Source organism: Lissotriton helveticus, chromosome 3_1 (genome assembly GCF_964261635.1).
Source record: "Lissotriton helveticus chromosome 3_1, aLisHel1.1, whole genome shotgun sequence".
NCBI classification, from domain to species: domain Eukaryota; kingdom Metazoa; phylum Chordata; class Amphibia; order Caudata; family Salamandridae; genus Lissotriton; species Lissotriton helveticus.
This window is the reverse complement of record NC_136061.1, coordinates 349,990,324-350,007,920: the sequence shown is the minus strand read 5'-3', so window position 1 is coordinate 350,007,920 and position 17,597 is coordinate 349,990,324. Positions and strand designations below refer to the sequence as shown.

General features: G+C 45.1%; 1 protein-coding gene across 1 annotated transcript in view; it reads left to right on the top strand.

The window, feature by feature from the left end:
- Positions 1–17,597, top strand: part of CPD (carboxypeptidase D) — a 626,198-nt gene that overhangs the window by 554,540 nt on the left and 54,061 nt on the right. Inside the window, exon 18 of the mRNA XM_078680013.1 lies at positions 15,480–15,611. Coding sequence (XP_078536139.1) covers positions 15,480–15,611 — 132 coding nt within the window. The remainder of the gene's footprint in view (positions 1–15,479; positions 15,612–17,597) is intronic.

The window sequence follows — 17,597 nt, the reverse complement described above, 5'->3', positions numbered from 1 at the left end:
TCTCTCTCTCTCTCTCTCTCTCTCTCTCTCTCTCTCTCTCTCTATATATATATATATATATATATATATATATATATATATATATATATATATATATATATATATATATATATATATATATATATATATATCTATATAGATAAAGCCAAACCAAAGTTAGCATGTAACCGCGAGGTTCATAATGCACTTAAGAGTATATGGTATGGCGATATCATAGAACAGCTATAAGGACATGGTTCCGAAAGCTGCAGACAGGCTCAGCTCATGCTAGAGCACCATCTCACTCATAACCAAGCACTCTGCCTCCAAGATTGTTAAGGCCTGCCATAGGAGTGACGTATAGGTTACTATGTGTCTATATATAAGTAGGTATAGGAATACTATACCTAAGCAAGGGGTGATTACACGACCTTGCCCCAGCTGAGTGATCAGCCAGTTGTGTCTATTTGAGTGGCCAGCCACTGAGTACACCTATGCCCGGAGTACCTAGGGTACACTTTTACAGGGGCTCATAAGGTGCACCAATTCCCAATTGTGAATGTACCTAGGGTACATGGTGTAAATTTAGAGAGAGTGCATCTGTGCTGTGGGTCTGATTAGCAGGCTCACAGCCATATCTAAGTCGAAAACCAGCAAAGCAAAAAGTGGGGGTGACCATAGGAAGCAGACCCTACTCTCCTACATCAACTACCCCAGGAAAATGAGAAATTAAAGTTGCTTACATTGGCTCAGGTTCTCTCTGTGCTGGACCCTGGATGGTTGTGCTGAACCTGCAGGACGGATATTTCCAAATCCCTGTCATCCAACGTGCATTTCCAGTTTTCTATGCTACCTTTCAACCTTACCAGTGCCCCTTGGGTGTTTACGACCATGATGGCGGTGGTTGCAGTCGATGTGCAGAAGTCCGGGGTTCCAGTCTGCTGCTAGCTCGATGACTGGCTGCTGAAGGCAGACTTGGTCCAGGCAATAGTCACCCATTTCCAGGCTACGGTGCACCTCCTACATTCGTTGGGGTTCACTATCAATATGCCATTGTCACACTTGACCCCCTCTCAGACGCTCACTTTTATCTGAGCCATTCTTAAAACAGTGCGATTTCGTGCCATCGCCCCGGGCGGTGAGTGCAGGGTATTCAAGCTAGGGTTCCATCATTTCAGCCTCTTTTGTGGGTTTCAGTGAGACTGACTCAGAGGCTGCAGTATCTAATTGCATCCTGCTGGTGAAGCTTGATCAATGGCACATGTAGACCCAGTGGGTGCAGCACCAGGGAAATCGCTCATGCCTAGTCCAGTTGTCAGAGGAGATTGCAAAATATGTACAGTGATAAGACGAACCACGATTGGCCCAGGGGCAGACCCCTCTTTCTTCTCCACCCAGGATTGACAGTGGTGATTGACGCATCACTGATGCAACACTTCTGGGTTAGAGCACCCACCTGGGAAAGGTGGAAATCAGAGGACTCTGATCTCAGCAAAATCCCACTCCACAGCGGCCTCCTGGTGCTGAAGAAAACTTGCTTGCCATTGAAAGCCTTCCTCCCATTCATCAAAGGAAAGTTGGTTGTGGTGTTCAGACAGCAGCATGTTGTGTGGTACTGCAACAAACAGGGTGGGCTGGGGTTGTGCACCCTGTGCCAGGATGCCCTGCAACTCTGGACTTGGCTGGCTCCTCAGGGCATCTTCCTGAATGTGCAGCACCTGGCAGGCTCACTGAATGCCAGGGCAGACAAACTCAACCATCTATGCCTAGCGGATCACGAATTGCAACTGCATCCTGGAGGTAGCACAAGGTCTTTTCTGCTTATGGGCAGAACTTTGACTTGACCTGTTCAACTCGAGAACATGGAACGTCATCACTTGCATGTTGAAGTTTCCGAAGCGGTTCTATGTTGGAGATGCATTTCATCTTGGGTGGCATTGGGGACTTTTGTACTCCTTTCTGCCGATACCACTCTTGCCCCAAGTTCTCAAGAACATCAGGACAGGCCAGGCCCAAGTTATTCTTGTGGCTCCGGATTGGACACTGAGGGTTTGGCATCCTGGCCTCCTGAGCAAGAGCATCGGTCCTCCGGTCAGGCTGCCTCTTCGGGAGGATCTCCTTTCGAAGCAACAGGGCAGGGGATTTAAGCAACGGAACCCGCGCTCTTCGCACCTTTCATGCATGGAGACTGAGCAGTGAGGGTTTTTGGTCTTCCTCTTGAGGTCTGGGAAAATATAGCAGCCAGGCATCCCTCCACTAACACTGTACATGCCTTTATGGCTTGAGGTTCCTCACATCAGATGGACTCACTCTCTCCACCATTGTCGTAGGTGTTGCTGTTTGACCCTCTCTAGGGGTCACTACCACCCATAAGAGGGCTAACTCAGGGTACTGGTGATGGCTCTCCATCAGATAAAGAGTAAATTAATAGATGCTACAGGTAAGTAGGCACCTGCGCATTCAGCCAACCATTGGCAGATTGCCAATTTCATTGGGCTACTCTCTAGGTAGGACTATGCCCATTGGGATGAAATGGAGGAGCTTCTCCAACATCTCCCGAAGGAGCACACAAAAAAGGGTTATGAGATTGTCTCTGAGGGAAAGCAAATCTTTAACACCATCCATTGCGCACTAGATGCGAAAGACACTGCTGCAAAGCAGGTGGGGTGGAACTGCTCCAGTATCCTGTGCAGGCATGTCTGGCTGGACATCTCTATATATAATGGTTTGCATCACTTCCACCCTCTCGTGCCGTGCGGGAAAACAATCTAACTATGGAGTTTATGACTTTGCGCATTACCAGCACCTCATGACTCAAAGTCTTATTCAAAGAAAAACAATTTGCACACATCCGGGCACAACACTAGATGGCAGGAGTATGCACAGCATCCGAATCTACAGCCACACATGCATCAAACCGATGCTTACTGGTTAAGTAACAAATGTCCTTCCTTGAGAACTGATCCATCTTTCCTGGCCAAAGGAATTTCTGACTGTCCTATAAATCGGGCAGTCTGTGTACCAAGTCAGCATCTCTAGTGCAACTTTATGCATCTTGGTCAGTCAATCTTTCTGTGGAGCTGCCCACCTTTGAGACCCTTAATAGCCTCTTGTCTCTCTGGTATGGGCCAGGAAGCGTAGCAGAGTTAAACTTGAGATTCTTAAGCTGGACATGGAACTGGGTGGTCAAGCATTGTCTGATGAGGTGTTTCCTGCACCCCCCCAACCCCACCCTCCCCAAGGTTGGGGCCTAGATGCAACATAAGTTTGTGAGCTTGGGATTGGTGCTGGCTAGGCACTGCATTGCTATCTGTTGAACTCACCCTGCACCCCCTCGCCTCTCTAGATGGAAAGCAGATGTTATGGAATGGGGAGTGGCGGAAGAGCGATGCCTACACTTAGTTCGCACGGACGAGAATGCAGCTCAAGACCTGGAGACATGGGGGTTACTGTTAGACAGATTTCAGGCTACTGTGCAGCCCAGAGGGAACATGGATGGTCTCACATAGTCGGGAACCTCTCCCTCACGGGTTGGCGTAACTGGCAGGTACCCTAATCATGCAGACACCATAAACCAACATGGGTGAGTGGGTTTGCGGTGGGATGGGGTGTAGATGACCCTCTGGCCTCCACGGTGACACACAGATAACCGTAATAATCCGCTAGTGGCAACGATAACCCTCTTCTGTCCCGGTCATCATCCAGTCCCTATCTGCGAGCAGATCCTTAGCATTTGGCCCCGTCCACATGTTACCATGCACATTGTAGTACCATCCAGGGGGAGGATGGTGAGGGACATAGTAGTGGTAATATGTCAATCTAGGTTATCTGTGTATATATTTTACTGCACTGTCCTGTCAATTACTTTAAAGTTACGGTTTTCATTCGATTTTCGAAATCATTATAGCCTGATCGGGAATGTGCAGATCTATTGTGTTTATTGGATGCATTTTAAGGCTGGGTTTGTTACCCACTCTATTGGATGTGTCATTCACTATGCATCATGGGTCCCTTCTAGGGATTATACTGTAAGTGCGATTATGCATGTCCGTAAATAAAAACTAATTTAAAAAAAAATCTCTCGGTGGAGCTACTGGTGTGGGCTGACCTTGATGTTTATTTTGGCAGATATGTTGAGTGATGTAGAAATTGTCCCCATGACTGGGCTTTCCTGGCTTTAGGCCAGGAGGCCGTATTTTAACATTATATAATTCTATATGATTCTGTGTGATGAAGAATCTTGAAAAATTGTCACTGCAGGCAATTTTGCTTACCATCCAGTAGAACTATTTTCTCTGCTAATTTGAATTGCATGATGCATATTTTCATTTGCTAGGCCGTGCAAACTACTGGAAACGTGTAACTTGTCTAGATGACATTAACAGTTCAAAATCTCTCACCTTTATCAGAGATCAGCAACCATTTGTGGCCTATAGGAAACGGGGGGGGGGGGGTGTGTTAGGAAATAAAGAAAAAAGAAAGCTTACCTGCTGGTCACCATCAACAGCCGCCACTTCTCCTCCTGCAGGAACCAGGAAGCACACAGGCTGCCAGACTTCTAGCTAATCACGACGCTGCTGAGCAGCATTCTTATTGGTCTGAGCGCTGCAGTTAGGAGAGGGACTGGGAGTCTGTGCAGGTTCTCCACCAAGGCTATACAGTGCAGCTGGTGGAGAACATTCAAAGTGTGCATGACTATTTGGCCGGCCTGAGGCGGCCGGGCAAATCATCATGCGCACTTAAGGTGCAGAAGCTACCACTCCTCCTCCCTCTGGGTCAAGGGAGCCCGACCTGCCGTAACCTGGCTGCAAACTGCAATGCTAAAAATGATAATAACATTCCATTATTATAATTTAATTTTTCCTTTGCACTGCTTTAAAGCAATGGGGCTACGCTTCTCCGCCTTACCACAGGAGCCGCCTCTCTATGCAGTCAATAGTCTTGTGAAGTGCTGCATACCAATGACTGCTTGTAAAAGAGACTATGGTAATTCACCTTCACCCTCGATTAGTTAGCTGGCTCATAAGGGAAGATTTTTGTACATCACTTCAGCAGTAGCAGAAAACATTAAAACCTCCCCAAGATTCCTAAATCAATGACAGATAAACACCAGGTTAAAAATTTTCAATGGAACATTGTTCCTGAAGATCTAAAATTCATATATTTTTTCTTTCAACAGATTATAGAAATCATTGCAAAGAGCCACCCCGATGAGTGTATTGCAAGATATCTTTTTTTTAGGCTGGTAACATGCTTACGGCATGTGTGGCCGTAGATCTACATGCTGTGCATCCTCATTGCATTTAGTGCTGGGCACGGATCTGTGCAAGTTGTTTATCTTTGAAGAAGCCTTTTGAGTCACAAGGTAGTGACTGCTGCTGTTGGTAATAAGGTTCATAGGCATTGACTCCATTGTTAGATTGTTTTCCTTCTGTCATTGGGTTCGGACGTGTGCTCCTATTCTCCTGTGCTCTGATTCACACGGTACTTTCCCTCCCAAGGAATTGTACTTCGATCGCATTCCTCTTCCTTCCTATGCGGATTGACATTTGAATACTTCGATCAAGCTGGGTTTGTGTCGATTCAGCCTCTCCTGAGCCTCACCCATCGGGGCCTACTCCGGTCGGTCAAGTCTCTCCACCATGTCTCAATGGTGATGGAACAGATGCCTTTTCGTTATCATCCTTGCTGCCCCGCGAAATAAGTTTAGACTGATCTACATCAGGTCTGCAATTTGTGTATGTCGCTGGAGTATAAGGAGGCCGTCTGGTTGTATCCTTGCCTGCCCTTCAGGACCTACTACTCCATCCTCTAAATGGCAGCTATCCTTCCAGGAAGCCTTACCTCTTGCATCACCACCACCCATTCCGCTACTTTTGCTTTCCTCTCCTCAAAGGGAAACCCCCTTGACATTACACCTCAGGGGTTCCCACATTCTGACATGGGTGAGCATGGTAGATGGTGGACATTTTTGATACTCCACCACAGGGTGACCCATGGGACTTCTAAGATATAGACCCACCAGGGAACACAAACCCTGGCTGTCCCTCCCCTCCTGATGACTTGACATCATTCTATGAACTGATAATTAGAGCTGCCTCCTTCAATAAGGTGCAACTCCCCAGGGAGCCCTGGGAAGAGGTCTTTCTTTTTTAAACCTATTTCTCAACTCCCTGATCCACCCAGTATCTCTCAATATTCAAGGGCATACTTCGTGTCACCTCTAACATTTTTACAGAACCCGTTAAAGCTAGGGTTATAACACTTAAGATGGATAAAAAAATAAAAGACCTCCCCATCCCACTGGGACTAAATGGAGGAGCTTCTCCAATACCTCCCTGAGCAACAAAAGAAACGTGGCCTGGAAATGGTATCAGAGGGCAAGCTCATTTCTAATACTTCCATTCGCTGCGCCCTGACACCGCACCTAGGGGTATTAATGCTAGTATTCTCTTCCTCAAACATGCATGGCTACGTATTTCTGCTGAACATGCCTTTTGAAGGGAAACACCTTTTTGGCCTGCAGGTGGACCAAACTGGGGGGGAGGGAGGGGGATTCTGGGCGGAGATAGAGAGACGGCAAAAGCAATGGGGGCACTTCAAACACCTGCTCCTCTTAGTTTCTCTCGCCGTGCATCCTACCATGGGGGTTCAAAGACCAACTCGTCTGAAGCCTCCACCTCTTACCAGCGCACCCAGGGCCAGCAATCCTCTCCCAGGGTTTATTTTAGAGGGTCCTATATGGGCAATACCTCCAGAGGCAAGGGTAGCTCCCCATAAAGAGCTACACCCACTACCAAACCCTGACTTTCCTCTTGCTCCTGACCACATAACACCTGTCTGGAGACGCCTACAGGGGTTCTTTCCACATGGTATATCACCTCAAATCAGTGGGTGTTGGATATTATCCAACATTGCTACTGTCTGGCTCTCAATTCCATTCCACTTCACAAACGCTCAGCGGAATATAAAAACACTATTCAAAGAGGAGGTCAAAGCCCTCCTTCTCAAAGGGGCTATAAAACCTGTCCCCAACCATGAGCGAGATACAGGAGTGTACTAACTATACTTCCTCATACTGAAAAAAGATGGGTCCCTCAGGCCCCTAAACAAATACATCCTGTCCGAGTACTTAGAAATGGTAGAAAAACTGGAATGAAATATAGCCTAGTATTAAATATTGTTAAAAAAAGCGATGCAATGGTTTTATATTCGAATTAAGCAAACTCAAGGAGATGATGGACAGAGCGCTGAATTCAGACACTCAGCCCCAGTCACAGATCTGGGTTGAATCCATCATCATTCTTTAGCTCACTTTGCCACCCCAGTTCAGACACAGCTATATGCAAATCAGTCTTGACCCTGTGCCTCATGGGAACAGTCCAGCCCGAACTGCCAAGCCATGTCTTCCCTGGACCGGAAAACAAGCATCCTTGGACCGGTTTCGGTCTAAAAGCCCTCACCAGCCAGGCTAGCTTGAATCCAGTGGCAAAGTGAGCAAGGGACCCTTGTCTGGGCATACCCTGCCAACTTAGGGCGAACAAAGCAAACACAAGGAGATGATGGACTGAGCGCTGAAACTTTTCAGACACTCACTCCCAGTCACAGATCTGGGTTGAATCCATCATCATTCTTTAGCTCACTTTGCCACCCCAGTTCAGGCACAGCTATATGAAAATCAGTCTTGACCCTGTACCTCATGGGAACAGTCCAGCCCGAACTGCCCTTTGGGGTCCTTACTGCAGTTTGGGTATTCACCAAATACCTTCCAGTGGTAGCCGTTTATCTCTGCAGACTGGGTGTCCACGTTTTCCCATATCTGGATGATTGACTCATCAAAGCTGCCACCTGTCAGCAGTGCCAAAACCACACACAAGCCACAACATATCTACTTCATCACTTGGGGTTTACCATCAACCCCACCAAATCCTACCTCCAACCTCTACAGATCCAGCCTTACCTAGGGGCTATTCTCAAGACAGAGGTAGGCTTAGCCTATCCCAATTCTTAAAGGGTCCATTCTTTTTAAGCATATGTTCCAACCAGATCAACAACACAGTCAGTACTGCCTCTTGGGCACGATGGCCTCCTGCATATCCATAGTAACACATGCAAGGCTTCACGTGCATCTGTTGCAGGAATGCGGTGGTCTCAAGCAGAGGGTCATTGGGACGATGTGTAGTTAATTGGCCGCTGTACTAATCGTTCACTGCAGTAGTGGAACAGTCAACCTATTGCATGGATGGGCTTTTTTCAACCCTGTCCCCCAAACCATTTTTACAAATGGATGGCTAACTCTTAAGTGGGGCGCACACATGCAGGATCTGACTATACAGTATCTGTGAGAGACCAAATACCAGGGCCTACACTTCAACTACCTTGAGCTTCTAGCTATTCACCTTGCGTTGAAAGTCTTCCTGCCTGACGCCAATAGGATAGCCAAGTGCTACCTTCAGAATTAAGAGAGGGGGAATACACTTTCCACAGCTGTCTGTTATCTCAGACCATTTGTCGTTGGGCTCGCTGCCACAACATTCATTTGATAGAGGAATATCTTTTGGGGATGGATAATGATGTTGTTGACCTCTGCAGGATGTGACAGCAAATCCACAAGTGTGAATTTCACCCACAAGTACTCATCTGCTACTTTCACAAATGCATTTACCCTCAAATTATCTGTTTGCAACTGCAGACTATGCCAAATGCCCAAACTTCTCACACCCACAGTCCAGTGGCAGTGCACTATGGATGAATTGGTCATGGATCATTGGCTACACTTTTTCTCCTCTCCTTCTATTTGTGGTTCATAAGCGTTCAGGAGGCGTCCCTCACGCTCATCTCGGTAGCTCCCAAATGGGTTTGCCAGCCATGGTTCACAACTCTGCTTGTCCTGTCTGGTCCCATACTAGAGGTCCCCCAACAGGCCGGACCTTCTCACGCAGAACAATGGAAAAATCGGGCACCCAGATCCCTCAACCTTGCGATGTGGCTCCTGAGGTCAAAGAATTTGGACATCTTAATCTTCCACCTGAGTGCGTGAGCTTTCTCAAGGGAGCCTACAGACCTACTACCCGTGCCTGCCAAATGAAAAAGGTTTTTTTGCTACTGTCACTCAAAACATATTGAAGCTTTCGAAGCTAAAGTACAGAGCACTGTTTGTTACTTGCTTCACTTCCAAATTTCTGGACTAGCTTTTACGTCCATACGCTCGCATATATAGCCGCAGTATCCATCTGTCTTCAGAATAGACAGAACATCTCTTCAATCTCAGCATATAGTCTTAATTTAGAAGAGGTGTCTTTAGCCCGCCTCTGAACCACATTTATGACCCGTTTTTTTTAATGTAGAAAAACTTTCTTTCGGCAAAATACCATAAGAGACAGTCAGAGAAATCATACAGTCCAATTAAAGAGGGAACAGGCCCATATATATTTAGCAAAGGAATGCAATTCAAAATAGCGCTAGTTATCAACAAATTGTGACAACAGGCAATAGGATACCTGGGGAATTATAATACGATTTGTAACTTTCAGGTCGCAAGCAGGTCAAAGGTTACTGTGTAAAATGGAAATCTCTTCTAAAGTGCAAATACATTCGTTAAAAGTTTATGCAAACATCAGACCGTAAAATTACATTCATGGGCCTTACACAACAAGATTAAAATAGTTATTCAAGAACATAAATACTCACAATAAAAACACAATAATTCATTGCTACTTTGATTAACCTAAGTCACGGTTAGAAAATGGCGAAGTGTTGCCTACGATTCGATTCAAATGAGTAATCGGGAGCTACAACTGGCCAGTTTGGGTTTGTTGTTATTCGAGGATAGAGGGAGCCTGCATTTAAAACTAGTATATCAATAGACCATTGTGGCACTCAGGCTTGGTAGGGAGGATCGTCTTGTGTGGGGTTCTCAGGGGTGGATCGGGACAGTTGCCAATGCCTTCTTTCTAATCCTCCAAAAGTGGCCCAAAAACGTCGCTGTTGCGCACACGAATAATGGTCTTGTATCAGATTTCAGAATGCACAGGACCACTAAAGTCACTAGTGCCAAATAGCCTGCAGACTGGGATTAATCATTTAATCCTAGGTTTTTCGTATGCTATGCAGGCAAAGAAAAAATGGCCTATTGATTAATGCAAACAGGCAACAGGTGCAGCCTTTGGGCTGGGCTTTCTTGGACAGCCAAGCGTTTGTGAATGCATTAGTTGGTAGACTACTATATCTGAATTGTATATAGAGCTTCCTATCTGCCGGCACCGTGATTAGATCAAGGTAGCTTTCTAGGGAGCGACTGACCTTGAAGTCTCTAAATTCTTCAGTTAATCTGCCCTGGTTGCTATTGCTATGTGCATTGAGCGCGCCCCATTTCCAGTATAGTAATTTAGTCTGTCTTTTGGTGTGGGTTGGTGGGCAGTTAATATTATGTCCTGATAGACCAATACTAGACATAAGGCTTCTAACATGTTTGATCCACCCTATTTTATTCGTGGGGACTAGGGCACAGACCTCATTGACAGATTCAGCATTGGGTGTCAGTTTGTGTGTGGAGATAATCCTCTGCCAAAATAGCAGCAGTCGAAGCTTCGTTAAGTCACTCATAGGCTTAATACCTCATGTTGAGCTTTAGTGGACAGAGGGGAGTACTTTACGGGAGGGAGACCAGGTTTCTAAGAAACTTGTTCTCCGAGACTGTGAGATCACTTGCTTTTACCATGCCCCAGAGCTCAGCCCCATATAGGGCACGGTTCACAGCCTTGCAGCTATATAGTTTCATTACTGGTGCAATAGGCTTAGTATGAGAGCGAGAATGTTCCTTCCTCAAAGTCCCAGTTACCTGTTTAACTTTGAGGTAGGTCTTCTTGAGATGATGTTTCCAGCCATACCCTCCGACAGTTTAATTCCCAGGTATTCGAAGGAGCTCACTCTCTCTAAGGGGATGTTATCTAAGAGCAGGCTCCCTTTAAAAGATTTGTGGTGGTTCAGCAGCATTAGCTTAGTTTTAGATGTGTATTGAATTGAGAATTATGAAGAGCTTTAATTGATGTAATAATTATTGCAAGCCCATAGGCGTCTTGGAAACAAGAAGGGTATCATCTGCGAATAGGAGAGTGGCAAGTTCTTTGGTTTGCTAAGGAGGGAGCATCCACTGGTATGTCAGCTAAAAATTCAACAACTTGGTTAGTGTAAAGTGAGAACAATGCTGGAGCCAGGACGCAACCCTGGCAAACCCCCTGCTGAATTTTAATGGGATCGGTGACTTTTCCCTGGCTACCCCATCGCAGTTTATGAATTGGGTGAAGCAGAATTTCCTTGTGGAATTCAGTTTGGCAGACCATGACTGACCCAGTGGTTCAGCACCAGTTATCCCAGGTGAGGGAACACCCGACCGATTTTACCAGCTGGAACAAATGGCTGTTACCATTGCTTTAGGTTTAGTATGCGACATTGGCCACGCCTCATCCTACAGCTCTACCCAACCTCATTGTATGGCAAAAGGGGAGCATGCAAGCTTCCCCATGCTATTACATTTTTTCCCCTTCTCTCCCCTACCCTCCTGATGCTCAGCCCACCCTCTTGCATACTTGAGACTCCCCACCCCAAAAACAAAGACTAACAAATTGTTATAAGCAGGCGATAAATGTGGCTGCTACACTCATTAACTCTAGGTCTGCACAGTTAATCCCCAGGTCTAATAGTTTAATTTTAATTGCTGGAATTCCGATTTTACCAGTCTTCATTCTGTTTAAACCTTTCTGTGGCCTTGGACACAGTCACCTCCACTGCTGCTCCTATTATTGGGCATCACTGGCGGAGCTCCTGCCTTGTTGATAGCCACTTCTGTGTTACTTGGATATCCTGTAGCTCCCAACTCCTAAGATGTTTATTTCTCAGAGCCCTGCACAGGAGAGTGAAGGAGCAGTGGCAAGTAGGATCAGCAGCTGGTAAGGCAGAACTCTTGACATGTATTACACCATTCCATACATAGCTGATGTCCTATGACTCCTAGATCTACATTCGCTGACATTGTACCATTACAACAGGTCCTAGAATGTCAGTTCTTGGTTCTCTCTACACTTCATTTACAAAGCTCCCTCAAGGGCATAGTCTATTTGTTTATGTTTTTGTGTCCTCTTCAACCAATCATGCCCAAGTAACTAGGCTCTCCTTCACATCCTGGTTCAATCACCATCTCAAGACAAAAATCAGACGTTACAGCCATCCACAAGTGTACATGCCTTTACTCCCTCATTCTCAATTAAGTGGAAATGGAAATTTGCTTTCCCTATATGTTTTACCCACAGTCTTTCCTCTTGTTATGTTAAGATACATTTATCAATCGCACTTACACCGTAGGCTTCAAGGTGCTATTCATACACTAGCAACTGCAGAGAACCAATTTAGCCGGATTGCACAAAGAGCCAGGTTTTCAATGCCTTTCTGAAGCCCAGAAGACTATCACAGTTCCTGACTGAGAGTGGAAGTGAGTTCCGAAGCCTAGGCGCCAAATAGGAAAACCTACGCCCGCCTTGTCGTTTCAGTTTAATTGGTGGGATAGACAGAAGATGAATATTGGCGGAATGAAGGTTGCGTGTAGGGACATATCTAGTAATTAGGCTATTGAGAAACTTAGGGCTCGTGCAGCGCAGTGCCTTACAGATTTTACATCCAGACTTGAAAGCGGTGCGTTGCGCTGTAGGTAACCAATGTAGGTTACGCAGTAATATCCTGGCTGACTGCCATCTCGGCTGTCTGTAGATCAGTCTGGCTGCCTGATTTTGAATTATTTGAAGGCGATTAAGCAGGCCCAAAGGGAGGCCAGTGAAAAGAGAATTGGAAAAATCAAGATGAGAAAGCACCAGTGCTATCACCACCTGAATCAAAGCTTGATGAGACAACAGGTACGCGATCTTCCTTATTTTGCATAATTGGAAAAGAGAGGAGGAGACCACGGTGCCCACATGTCCCTTCAGAGAGAGATCAGCATCTATGGTTACCCCGAGACTCTTCACTGATGAAGACAGGAGAGGTGAAGGGCCTAATTCGCCGGGCCAGAAATGAGGTCCCCAGCAAGTGGAGCTCTTCCCAGGCAACACCAGTTCTGTTTTGCCGGGATTGAGCATCAATTGGTTTTGGTCCATCCAACGTTGGATATGCAACATTGTAGCTTGAAATTCAGCGGCTGCATTTTGGGAGTCCAACTTAAAAACTAGCTGTAAGTCATCAGCATAGTTAAAAACTATTGTTTTCCTGATATTAAGTGAGTGAATCAAGGGGCGGATATACTAATTAAACAATAGTGGAGACAGGGATGAACCCTGTGGAACTCCACATGAGGTAGTCCGGTTAGGGGCCGTATAGCTCCCAAGCTGCACTGCCTGGGTTCTGCCTGTTAAAGATTTTATCCACCCGTAGGCTGTTCCCCGGATCCCCGCTTGTTCGATACGGTACAATAAGATGTTATGGTCGACCGCGTCGAACGCAGCCGACAGATCCAGGAGCACAAGTGCCTGCGGGATTCCCTCATCAGCGTTGGCTCTCAAGGTATCCATCACCGCCAGGATCACTGACTGTGGAATGGGCCGGCCGAAAACCGGCTTGATTAGGTTCCAGGTAATCGGAATTTTCAATGAATTTAGAAAGGCACCTGGCCACATGGGCCTCCAGTATTTTTGAAAAAAAGGGGAGAAGAGACAGATGGATCCGCTCCTGGCTTCTTGAGCAGAGGAACTAAGACGGCCTTTTTAAGTGCAATAGGTACTTGCCCTTTCGTAAGAGATTCATTAAGAAGGAGAAGGAGGCTGTGCGGTAAGGCCTATATTCGGAAATTGATCCAATATAGATGGATTATAAGGATTGACCTCTAAAGGCTCCCCATGCACTGCAGAGGGGATACTCGCCCTCATCATTTCGATTTTGTCCACAAAGAAACTGTTCAATGCATTACACCGCTCTTGGGTAGGGGTCAAGCAGGGTAAAATTCTGTCATCGCTGCGAAGGTCGATAACAATCCTAAAGATTTCTCTGTTTGTTAGGGGCAGTAAGCACCTTTGTAGAAAAGTACAAGGTCTTAGCGGCCAATAAGGTTTTCTTATAGATCCTGCGAGCTGACAGATAAGACTGTCTTTCTTCGCTGGCATAACTATGCCTCCATTTCCTTTCAGCTGACGCAGCAATAATTTTTGTGATTTAAGATCAGTGGTGAACCATTTATGAGCTTCGGCGTGACTAGCCCGTGAGAATTTAGTGAGCGGGGCATGGATATCACTAGCCGCCAATAGCCAATTAGAAATGTCTTTTTCTAATAAGTCGACGTTAGCATTATCATTGGCGGGGTGGAGAACTAGCCAATGTATCCATACATTCTTGGCATCTCTAGCTTATTTACTAACCCAATAATCTTATCATGCACTTCAGCAGTGGTATGTAACTCATTTTAAGTCACCACAGCAACAACCGATCTCTTTCTTATACCTCCCCAATGTCCACAGCCTCTAGCAGCATATCTTCCCTGGTACCAAAATCTTTATCATCAGTCTGGTCCTGAGCAATCTAGGCACCTTGACCTCTCAATATGTCCTTATCCACCTTGCAAAAGTACTCAACTTAATGTCACACACTGCATTCCACCTTGACAGGTCACCCCCACCACCCCCCTATTGCCAAGAATCCATATTATTTTTAACCAGAACAGAGCATACTCTACGTTTCTCACCCTGGTACTCACAGGTGTCCTCCTTTTGTCAACCCTCTGTCTACCCAGAAGCAACTCACTCTACATTGCTCCTTCTCTCTGAGAATAATTATCTAGTCGGCTACTACTCACTTTCGTTGAGCTGCATTTCGTTTATATTCCTTTCCTCGCCACTCAGTTGAAAGCCTCTTCTCTCATTGATATTCTCCTCTTTCTCATCTTTACAGAATAGAAGATAGCCCCCAAAGCCTACATTATGGCATGGTCTGAACCAAATTAAAAACTTACCATGCCACTGTTGACCTCAACTTGATGTGCAAGAGAATGGATGCCCACCAAAACCTCATAACGATAATTACATTTTATTCCTGCATTAACCTGTACTAACCACATTTACACATCACATTTCTGTGCACTCCCTAATGTACTGCCTTCATGTAGAAGTGTTGACCATGATTGATGAATAGTGACTTCCTCCCAAAAGGAGATCTCTGTCAGATCTACAGCAATCATCTGTAAGTATTACCCTATTTAGGACTTGTCAGTATGATGCAGACTGCATCATAATAGTGAGTTCAATGATTTTGCTATTAATTATGACCAGAGAGAGGATGCTTTTCCAGGTCATCATTGCCCTCCAAGGCCCATAGCCGCTGCGCCTTACAGCACCTATCTGCCTAGACTAAACCATTGGGTAGGACAGGTGCAGCATTTGTCATGTATAATTCCAGTGCTTTGCGATGTGTGTATTTACTGCTCTTAATACTCCTCTTACTCCTCTTGTATTGCATCTCTTTTTCAGGATTACAGTGTTACATTTGGCCATTGTCCCGAGATCACAGTGTTCACAAGCTGCTGCTACTTTCCGAGTGCTGGACAGCTCCCCTCGCTCTGGGCGGACAACAAAAAATCTCTGCTGAGCATGCTGGTGGAGGTCAGACACTTTGTGATACAAGGAGCCAGTCTCTGTTTTTTATGGGTCCTTGACCTATTGTGGCACATATTTTCATTTTCTAAATATATATTTATGTACAGTTCATCTTGCTGAGGTATTTGCTTGTGAGGATTTTACGGTGTGCTCTCTGCCTGTGAAAGATACAAAATGTACTGCACTGCACATTGAAGTCCTCCACTATAGCGAGAGTGGTTGTCTTTTGACTACTCAATTGAATTTTTCATTGCTTGAATTATTTCCAGTCATTCAGCTGGTATCCCCGTAGAAATGTTATGAGTGATTTTACAATGCATACATTTAATCAGTATTGTAAGTAGCCTATCAACCAATAGGCTACAGAGGTAATAAGAGAGGCCTTAAACTCTGATCCCAGCATGGCTCAGCTGTTTGGTGGCATTTTCTGATTATTGGCTTCATTTCTGCTACCTACAGATGTACACCAGTCAGTCAGTCAATTATCTTTATTCGATTATTAAAAATCATAAAAGAACGAGCATTAATACATAACAACATTTCATCAGAACACAAATTAGTACAGTCAATGTTTAAAACTCTAAAATCACAATGTACAAAATAAGTTATGCAAAAATGTTAAGAATATTAAAATCAGTAAGATATAAAAAAGTAATCAATATTCAGGAATAAGATGCCTAGTTCTTGTACGGTGCTTGTTTATGCGTGCTCCTGCAACTAAAAAACTAGCAACATGAAAAGCTACTTTTACATTAGGAAGGAGTTGCAGGAACATCAAGGCTGGTTTTACCTGAGTAAAACCCAAATTGCACAAAATAGGAAGCAGGTATTTTTTTCTAATCTCAGTATAATGGCCGCAGAACATGATAAAATGAATCGTATCCTGGGTGAAAAAGTGATCACAATCACATGGTTCAGCATTATCGGGTCTATTCCATATTTTAAAATTGCCCAGAATGAAGTGAATCAGATCAAAACGAAATCTCGTTAGAAGGAAACGATGGTATGGTTTAGTTACCAGGAAAAGGTATGGTTCCATTCCTGGGACAGATGTCAACATACAGTGTTTCCTAACCATGGGTTTATTTAGCTCTGTGGCTTCCCTCTCCAAAACATAAAAATTTGTCAGGGTATTTTTTACTGTTTTTAAATCTTCCTGCTTTATCAAATGTGGAGATGAGAAAAGTTCAGGTTGGCCGGCTAAAATTAGCTGCATATGAACGTATTTTACCCACGGAATGTTATGGGCTCTATCCAGGGCTAAACAATCTTTTAAGATGATATGATTTAATGTTAGCTCCTGGTTGAGCCAAATTTTCAACCATCCAATAACTGGGGCTAGTTTTAAAATGTCGGTTATATAGCCCAATCCAAGCTCTGTATGTATTATATAGGTGGAAGTCGATTGAGGGACAGAAAGCAGGGTTCTCAGAAATTTACTTTCTACTTTCTGGATTTTATCATGATTAGTGTACCCCCAAATAACAGAACCGTATTGGGCAACCGACAAACATTTAGCTTTATCGACCTTTATAATGCTTTCCATGGGGCGGGCTCCAAGTTTTTTAGCAAAGCCAAGCAACCCAGCGGCCGCTCTTGCCACAGCGTTGCTTTTGACGGAATGCTGGGGGCCCCACGTGCCCTTTTCATCAAAGGTCACCCCTAAGTATGGAAAAGATGGAACTCTCCTGACCTCTTTCCTAGCACAAAAAAATGTTTTCGACTTTCTTTTCCTGCCTGCAGCTCCTGCAATCATTACATGAGATTTATCTGTGTTGGTTTTCATGTCCAACGTGGACATGAAATCCCCAAAGGATGAAAGGAGTTTATATAGTGCCACTCCGGAGCGTGCCCAGAGGACTGCGTCGTCCGCGTACAGGAGGACAGGTATCTGTCTCACCTGCACGCGGAATGTCGATGTGGGAAGCTGCCAGGACTGCCTCAAGATCGTTTATATAAAGAGTAAAGAGGAGGGGGGCAAGGATACACCCT